The 10,077-nt window shown below is 37.0% G+C and overlaps 1 protein-coding gene across 1 annotated transcript in view; it reads right to left on the bottom strand.

Moving 5' to 3' along the window:
• Window positions 1–2,769: 2,769 nt before the first annotated feature.
• Window positions 2,770–10,077, bottom strand: part of LOC108976942 (protein Wnt-4) — a 23,164-nt gene continuing 15,856 nt past the window's right edge. Inside the window, exon 2 of the mRNA XM_018946396.1 lies at window positions 2,770–2,859. Within this exon, the coding sequence (XP_018801941.1) occupies window positions 2,770–2,859 (90 nt within the window). The remainder of the gene's footprint in view (window positions 2,860–10,077) is intronic.

The following is a 10,077-nucleotide window of genomic DNA, read 5'->3' as shown; positions in this document are numbered from 1 at the left end:
ACATAGTTCAGCGAATTAAAAGACAGCGGCTACGCTGGCTAGGTCATGTTGTCCGGATAGACGAAAACACTCCAGCTCTGAAAGTATTCGACGCAGTACCCGCCGGGGGAAGCAGATGAAGAGGAAGACCTCCACTCCGTTGGAAGGACCCAGTGGAGAAGGACCTGGCGCGCTGATGTTAACTCGGCCCCACCACTGTGCAAAGTTTCATACAAGGATGTGTGGGATTGTGTTGACGGGCAGAAGTAGGAAGGCTGTTACCGATTTAGTCATCCTGGCCCCTCTAGACAAGTTTTTAGCCTAATAATCGCTGGAGTTGTTGCAGCGTAGCTATCACGTCGCTGATACCCCGTCGCGGAAGCGATATTGGTATTAGGACAACCGCAGGACGTGGAACATGGACAGGCGAACGGATGGTTGGCATTGATGCGGTTGTCGATTCGATATCCATATTTATCTATCGAGGGGGTAATTATATATAGATCTTTTATGTTATTTTGTTGGTTTTAGAAAATTATTATTCTTAGTATAAGTTGCGGTTTTTTCTCGGTTTATTGTTTACGGTTTATATATCGGGTTTTTCAGTTGTTGGCAAAAGGCATAGTCTAACGACCGGCCTGGATAGTGTTCCTGTTTGCGTGCGGAGATCGACTATGCGAATATGACCGTCGGAGCTCTAGTACAGCTCCTCTATGCGGCCAAGCCGCCATTCGGTAGGGGGGAGACAATCTTCAGTGATCAAGACACAATCTCCAAGCTGAGGCGCTTTTTCTGGTGTTTTCCACCGGTACCTTCTGTGGAGGTCTTTTAAATAATCTTTTTTCCATCGGCGACTGAATTCATGATGGAGAATTTTAATTCTTTCCCATCTGTTTAATAAGGAGAGCGTCTCCACGCCTGGCTCAATTGTGGCCAGAATGGGCGCTCCTTTAAGAAAGTGGCCGGGAGTTAGGGCAGTTAAGTCTTAGGAATCTTGCGAAAGAGCTCCGAGGGGCCGTGAGTGGAGAACCGCTTCTATTCTAATTAACAATGTCGTGAATTCTTCATAATTGAATTTATAGTTGCCAGCTAGCTTCTTGAAATGAGTTCTGAAGCCTTTTACAGCTGACTCCCATAAACCGCCCATATGAAGAGCGCTTGTGGGGATGAACTGCCAATAGATACCTAGTGGAGAGTATTTTTGGACAATGTCAGTTGAGACTTGTTTCATGAAATCTACGAATTGTTTTCCGTAGCTCGTTGTACTTCGATAAATGTTTTGCCATTTTCGCTAATTATTTTTGATGGAAAGCCACGTCGCCCGACGAAGGGAGCAAACGCCACAAGAAAAACCTCCGATGTCAGAATACTACACAGCTTAAGGTGTACTGCTTTTGTCACGAAACAGACAAAGACAGCCACGTAGCCCTTCATTAGGGTGTGAGATCTTAGCATGAACGCTTCTATTTGGAAAGGCACAGCAAAATCGACACCTGTCGTGGTGAAAGGCCGAGCGAAATTGCAGCGTTCAGGCGGAAGTGCTGCCATAATCTGGGTTCGCTTTTTCTGCTTATGCATAGTGCTGCAAGATCTGCATGAAAATGCAACGATGAGAATTGTTGAAAGATGACAGTATCACCCAGGGTTGTATGATAAGTGTCGATTTTTCTTCCTTTTGAGGACGTGTCGCCAAGTGGCTGTCCTACTAGGTCAAGTATTTGGCACGTTCTGTTAGAAATATATAATATGTTTTCCACGTGTGTGGTGGTTTTTCCAACCAAGCTAGAACTATTTCGGCATCGGACCATAGATATAACTTGTATTTTGCCGTATTCAAGTGGGCCTGCACCATGGAAACTAGCTTGGTTAGTAGCAGAGTACCACAGAGTTCCAGTCGTGGTAGACTTATCGCTTTTAGAGTTTCGACTTTTGCTTTTGCCACCAGTATTTGGTGTGTGGGCAATATCGCTTTGTGTGCGCACATAAATAGTGGCACAATATCAAGAGGCGTCGCAGAAGCCGTGTAGTTCCACTTTGTATTCGGGGGAGTAGTTTACCCACCGTGGAATTTGTATCTGCGAAATGTATTTTAAGTTATTAGCAAACTTTTCTAAGCGAAGAGGCTTCAGTTGTTTGTCCCAGAAGGTTGCATCTAGCCATAATTCTTGGATCAGAATTTTCGCAGAGGATAAAATTTGTGTCTTTATTATGGCGGATAATGCGGATAATGCGGATATTGACTCTGTAGTACATGAAAACTGGTAAGGTATCGCTTTCCATTTGAACAAAATGGATGCTCATTTTAGTGGGAAGCATCCAGCACTTAATTTTTAGTTTTTATTAAACCATTAACTATGCGAAAGAATACCATTATTTTATAATTAAGTATTAAACACTTAAAGAGTTAGCTTTATTGAATTTTTATAAAACTAAAAGAAATGATTCACAAGGTAATGTCGACCATATCGCAGAGGACCACTGAGAGCTTAATTGTATTTCCGAAGCGCACAGGATGGGTATCGCTAGAAGTTGAGTAATGTACCTGTCGACGCGGCGCAGTGTGTATGTTAAAGCGCGAGTTGTGTAGAACCAATTGTGTTGTTCGAATTGTATGTGACGAAATGAGTCTGATTTTCCGTTGCCCATCCGTTTTGTTGAGTGGGTTGGTGTACATGTGTTGAGTTGTGCTGTAGTGTCATCAGCTGTGGTGAATTGCGCTCTTGTATTAGGATGAGCCAGTTTTACCGGGTAGAGGGGGTGGATGCTTAACTCATTTAAACAGCCTGGGCCCTAGGCGAATATTTTGCCTAGTTTTCTGTATGTATATAATATGTAATTCGGCTTACTGTTGGTGAAGTAGCCGAGGGCGCAGAATATTAGCTGTAAGAAGCGATTTTGGTTTTAATAGAAAATTGTATTTTTTGTATGTTTTGGTACTTGAGGTAGTAATTGCTTTTGCGTGTTTATTGTATTATTATATCAAAAAAGTTGTTTTTGTGTATTAATTTGTTAGCGGTTATTTACAATTTATTTTTTATTGGCTTGGTATACGGGTTGTTTATTATTTGCCTTTTATATGTTATCGGCTTATAAAGCATTGTAACGCCTGGCTCAGATGTGGCCAGAATGGGTACTGCTTAGCCCTGGGGTTGGGGCTGTGACAATAGAGGGATCTTGCGAGAGAATGGCTGTGAATGGAGAATGAGGGCGCTTGTATAGTTGAGATAAAAGCGACCTTTGCCTTTTGTAAGTGTAGGTGCGTCACTGTATCGCATTGGGAATATGGTGATTCCTTAACTTCCTTTTGAGATTTTATTTCGTTTTGAAAATTAATATAAATGTCGATTTTTCGGCTTTTTTATACAACTGTGTTATATTGTGTTTTAGTACGTATGCACCAATTTGGCGTTTAGTAGCCCGCCATCGCTGTAGGATTTGCTCAGAATTGTTTTGTCATTATTGGCGAAAGCCACCCTGTGGGGCCGAAAAGTTGTATTTAATTTGAGTTTTTAAGATTGTTGGACCGAAATCTTACTTTGATTTTTTTTCTACCAATATGTGAAGTATTGGAAAATTGTGGCTCCAGTGGTAGTACGTACCGGCCATTTTAGAGAAGTCTTCACAATACTGATCTTCTAGAGTTTGAAATTTATGTAATTGTGAATTAAGGTATTTATTTGTATTGTAATCAACTTGAGTTGGTATGATAGTAACTAGTTCGGTAACTAGYCCACTTTGTGTTTCACTGTGCAGCAACATGGTGTGCCTTGGCAATTTTTAGATATGTGGATTTGGGGATTTGCTTTTGCTAAACGCATGGTTCTTTTTGTGTAAGCGCTTTTTTGGAATGAGTTAGGATGTCTGCTGTAATGAAGCATTGAATGATGTATTTTGTGACAAGGTAAGCAATTAAATTTGCTTTTGCAATTTTTATATGTATGCGCATGTGACAGACAATTTCTGCAAAGTCTTTTTGAACTGACAAAATTATTTCGTTCGTTAACTGTTAAGTTCTTAAACCTCTCGCAAGATTTAAGTTTATGCCCTCTTGTGCATAGTTCGCATGACATATGTTTTCGTTGTTCAGATGTGAACGATTGCGTTTTGTGAAAGTTTTTGTTTAAATTGTTTTTGTTACTAACTTGGGGTCTATTTAAGCTTTCGTGCTTGTTCTTAGTTTTGATTATTTTTTCTTCTAACCTTTCCGCAATTTCATATTGAGTAGTGAAAATATCTTTCATTTGTTGCCACGTTGAGCACTTTTTTCGTGATGAGAGCGATTGCTCCCATAGAAGTAACGAGTTTTCTTGTATTACTGCGGTGAATATGTTTACCAAAATAGGGTCCCAGCTGTCTGTGGGGATATTTTGTGTCGACAGAATCGACAAACAATTAGAAACAGTGGATTGTAGTGTTACAAATTCTTCACTTGTTTCTTTCTTGATTTTTGGCAGGTTTAGTAGTGTCGTTACTTGCTTATCGACCAGTATTCTTTCGTTTTCATATCTAGCTGTTAGAGCTTCCCAAGCCAAACTGAAATTATCGCCATTAAGAGCGAACTGTTTAACTATTATGCCTGCTTGACCTTTTGTTTTGCATCGGAGGTGATACAATTTGTGTGCTTGTGATAATTGAGGATGGTTTATGTACACGGCCGTGAACATGTCCCGCAAGGACGGCCATTCTTCATAACCTCCGTAAAAGGTTTCTGTGTCACATGTGGGCACCTCGAGTTGGATGCCTGAACTTGACATTTGACTGTATATTTGTGGCAGCTCTACTCTACTGTGGAGAGTAGGTGTAGTTGCTTTTATTAGGTTTAGTTGATCAAAGATCATAGGTCTAAGCAGTTTTCATATATTGCGTAAGCCGATTCAAATTTTTTGATAGGTCTGAATCGTCAGATTCTAATATTGTGTCATGATATGTCGTGGTAACTCTTCTAGCTCCCCAGATTTCCTTAATTGTGAATTAAGGTATTCGTTGGATATTTCCTCAACTTCAGTTGTCATGGTAGAAACTGTTTCAGTAACTAGTCCACTTAGTATCCAACCGAAGATAGTGTTTTGAGCTAGGAGGGTGTTTGAGATTTTTTCAACACCTTCTAATATAATTTCCGGTATAAGGTCGCTGCCTATTAGAAGGTCTTTGAGCGCGGGTATTGCAGTTGGGATCTGCTAGCTTTAGGTGTGTAATCTTTTGCCATTGCTTGCTATTTATATGATAGCTTGGGAGCATATTTGTGAGTTGCTTTAAGACTATTGCATCTTCTCACTTCTCACAAGTTTTGAGTTTATTTCCTCCTGTACATAGTGCGCATGACGTATGTTTGTTCTGTTCAGATGTGAACGATCGTTTCTTTTTGAATTTTCGGCAAGTTAATGAGTATCGTTACTTGCTTGACGACCAATATTCTTTTGTTTTCATATTTTGCTTTCAAAGCTTCCCAAGCCAAATTAAAATTGTCATCACTTAATACTAACTGTTTTACTATTACGCCTGCTTGACTTTTTGTTTTGTATCAGAGATGATATAATTTTTGAGCTTGCGATAATTTAGGATGGTTTATGTACACGGCAGTAATATGTCCCGAAAGGACGGCCATTGATCATAATGTCCATAAAATATTTCTGTATAGCATGCTGGCACTTTGAGGTGAATACTGGAACTTGCTTCTTGGGCTTGTAGTTGTGGCAGCTCTACTCTCGAATGAGGAGTAGGTGCGATTGATTTAATAAATTTTAGTTGACCTGCGACCATAATTTTTGTGTATTCATATTAGTTTAATCAATTTTCAAATTTGGCGTAAGCAGAAGATGTAAAGGTTTCTGGTAGAGCTGAATTGTCAGTATCTACAATTACGTCATATGCAGCTTGGAGACGTGTCCAAAAATTGTCAATTATTTGAATCTTGAATCGACGAAGGGGCACAACGAATGCAGTATTTTACTAGACAGGCACTCTCAGAAATGAATTTAGAGCATGATATGTCTTTCCCCCTCTTTTGTTCTGCAGCACCTTGCTTAGAGTGTGTAGCTTCTGCAGGTGTACATGGACTYTTATCGTAAGAAATTATTTAGGGAATTTTCAAGAATTGAGATGTTCAGATTCTTTTGACTCTATATTCATTTAAAGAATCTAAATTTGGAAAAAATTTGTAGATATTTTCTTTCAGTGTTAACTTTGTTAATCGGAAACTCTTTTAGGGAAATAMGAGTTYTTATTTCCCATAAAATTAATGAAATCCGCGTTTATAGTTCTTATTACTTGCCGTTGTATTTACTGACGATGGCGTTTATGTTTATTATTACATGTAAATAATATAGATATATGGTTTATGTATATAAATCTGTATTTCTTTAGAAGAAAAATTTTTATAATTTTTTTTAAATTGCCGTAGTTTATTTTTGCGAATTATTGCAATAACTTTCCTTTATATTTAAAATTTTTATTATAAAATTTAATGTATTAATTATATCATATATGTGGGATATATGTTTAAAGTTTGTATATACTTGCATAATTATAGGCCGCATGTATGCCATATGTAAGTATGTCTGGAAATTTAATTTTGGCGGTACGAATAAACGGAAGACGAGAGAAAAGTATGTGCAGGTATTTAACCGCTGCATTTAAATGTATGTGTATAAATAATTTTACGTATGTGTGTTAATGTATATTAACAGTGATATTTATATAAATGTATGTACATATGTATGTTTATACACTCTCGCTCTTTGATGTTTGCTTTAGAATTTTTATTGCGCCTATTGCTTCCTTTGAGCAATCCAGCTTACTTCTTTAAGAAGCAGAAGTATTGCCCGAAAATTTGAAAGTAAATACTTGAATACTGCGATAATATTATATTTTTGATGAGTGGTTGCATAAACCACTGTATAATGCCAAAAAAAAAAAATTTTTTTTGTTTTACTATCGGTTTTTTTATTTTATACCGTAAATAGATATCCGTGCAAATAAAACGTTGCTTAAACGATTTTCTATGCAACCGTAGTTACTAGCATACATACATACATGTATACATAAAAATTAAAACCACAAAATGGAAACGATACAACTCACTTTGATTTCCCTTATGGGTTTTGGGCTTATACCGATCAGAAGTGAGTGTGAGTGTGTTGCGTTGTTCAGTTCCTCCTCTTCGTTGGATGCCAGCTGGTTATTCCACCTTATTTTCCTCAAATTCTTATATTTTTGATTCTTATTAGCATTCGCGCCCTTATAATTTTCATCAGATTAGAGAAAAAAAATCGATCCTTCGGGAAGCTCGAACGCGTCAGATTAAGAGATGGTAAATTAAATACATGAAGACGAGTGTATATTTCAATATTCTGACAGTTTGAGGGTGACTTACAGAAATAGCAGGGTGGCAAATCTGTAAAACAAACGTCACCTTAAAATACTTGAGCGCGATAGATTTTTTGTCATTTTAAATGTAATTCCGTCAGAATCACGAAAATGCTATAATCTGACAGTTTCCAKGGGGCGATACATGTAAAATCGTCGAAAAAAGATCAAGCGTACTGATCACCATAGCCTTGTTGTTGTTAGTAGATGCTTGACACTTTTGTTTGTTTCTCACTCCCTCGCACCGTCCTCATGCTATTGTCTGCTGCCATGATGCCCTCTCAGCTAATCAGCATAGCGGGTTTGTTGTTAGTAGAGGCTTCACTCTTTTGTTTGTTTGTGGTGTTTTCAATTTTTTTCCGTTTACACCGAGAAGCGTACCGGGACTTCTGGTGCTGGCAAATCTTTTTTTGAAGATTATACTGTCATAAAAGAAGTGAAAAATTGTAAAGTTTTATATTTTTTCTCGGTTACAGAAATGCAAAATGACGAGGAAGTTCAAGGAGTACAAGAAGTGGAAACCAACTTCGACGATGACTTGAAAATTTTCATGTTTTTTTTTAATATTTATATCTATTTTCATATTAATAAATTATTAAATTTTCTACACATATAAATATATGTATACCCTGTTTTTATTACATCCTGTAACGAAAGCARAAACCAAACAGAATTCTTACACTTTTAAATCGTCAGATTAACAATATTCCTCTATATAATTATCAGATTATCTTTTGGGAAGACTCTGACATCAAGTTTATCCCCCTGCATAAAAATCCGACGCGCTCGAGTATCTCAAGGTCACCTTTTTTCTATAAGGTATGTATTTTATGTTTTTACACCACTCGATTTTATGTTTTTAGTTATAGTTATTATTATTTTTTGTTTAAGTTTTCGGTCACTTTATACTTCCACAACACTTGATTTTATGCTTTTAGATTTAATTATGCCATGCATATATATATAAATATACACTTGTGCTCACATAATTAATTCACGCCAGTAACAGAACGAAAGTTCATTCAAAGCAACTTCTATGGTACAGGAATGAAACTTAATTTTACAAAAAATGGAAGAAATTTTAATTCAGTTCAAAACAGAATACTTATTTTTTATTTAACTTCTAAAATAATAAAAATATTGCGTTCATTCGCTTAAACCATCCATGTTGTTGTGCTCATATAATTAAGTCACCTAAGAAAAATGTAGTTATTCGAAGTATACGATATTTTTTTGCAGTTTTACCTTACCTAAGACTAAGACTTAGTTGGATAACCTTTATTACGTAGCACCTCAGTACATCGCTTAGGCATTGTTTGGACTAAAGTAGCACATTGAGCGGGACTTATTTTGTACCACTCTGCCTGTATTATTTCCCATAAAGAATCTTTGTTGCGAGGTTTTCGTGCAGGTACGGCTCTTTTTATAATCTCCCATAGGTTTTCTATGGAGTTAAGGTCCGGACTTTGAGCTGGCCAATCCAGAATTTTAATATTTCGACTACGTTTCCAAGTTTTAACGACCCGCAGTGTTTGGGGTCGTTATCGTACTGGAAAATTCAAGCTAACAATAAGTTGTCCACATAATCACCGTCTATATTGTTCTCCAGTATTCCCTTGTACATTTCACCTGTCATTTTCCCTTCTATTTTAACAATCGGGCCAACGCCTGATGACGTGAAGCAACCCCACACCATCACCGATGAACCTCCATGTTTCACGGTTTTTTTTAGTGTATTTGGGATTGAGTTCTTGCAAAGGGGGTCGTCTTAAATATGGTTTCCCATCATTACCAAATACATTAAATTTGGATTCGGCACTCCAATCCACCAAATTCCAAAATTTAGAGTCCTTCCAAAGATGGTCTTTAGCAAACGCTTTTCGCTTTTCAATATTTTTTTTTGGAACGTTAGGTTTTCGTCTTGCTAAACGGCCATTCTATGAATTTTCTTGTAGTCGTCTTTGTACAGTTTGCGCAGATATTTGTACACCGTGGTATTCCTCTAATTGAGCCCTAATTTCTGTGGAGGTTAAAAATAGATCAGACTTACTTAGCCTTACTAAGGCCCTATCGTCAGAACGGGTGGTCTTTCTTGGCTTTTTACGCGGTCATTTCAAAAGTCTTATTTTTCGGCAATATTTTGATATTTTTGAAAACATTCCCATATGACCTTTCTTTCGCTTAAAGTTGTGCTTTTATTCTTGACCATGACGACGATGACTACAAATTTTGTTAAAAATAACTTAGTTTAGTAAAAGAACAATATTGATGTAAATTGTGACGAAATATTTTAATTTACCCGTTTCAAACAGAATGATTTAATTATGTGAGCACACTTTAATTGACAATAAATAGAAAATTCATTTAAACTCTCCCAAACGAAAATACTTGAATGCACTGTAAATCGTTGGCGTTCCTAGAATAACGGAACTTTTTGCCCGCGCAATATTAGAGATGTTGCATAAAGAAATATACCTTGTTTTTTTACATGTTGTAAAAAAGTACTGAATGACTTAATTATATGAGCGCAAGTGTATATGTATGTATATATTTTTTTTCTTAGTTTCCGTAGTGCCTTTCTTTTAGGCTCGAAGGACCATGTATGTTTTTATGTACCCCCTTTTTTGCACTTACAGTATATTTTTTCAAAATTGCTATTAGAAAGAATTAGTTTCCACTTCACCTGAAGTTTTTCTCCACTTTTGAATTTATTCTCTTACAAACGTATAAAAT

The sequence above is a fragment of the Bactrocera latifrons genome, unplaced genomic scaffold (genome assembly GCF_001853355.1).
Source record: "Bactrocera latifrons isolate USDA-ARS-PBARC rearing strain unplaced genomic scaffold, ASM185335v1 scaffold_812, whole genome shotgun sequence".
NCBI lineage: Eukaryota > Metazoa > Arthropoda > Insecta > Diptera > Tephritidae > Bactrocera > Bactrocera latifrons.
The sequence above is the reverse complement of the archived record's forward strand: the minus strand, read 5'-3'. Positions and strand labels throughout refer to the sequence as shown.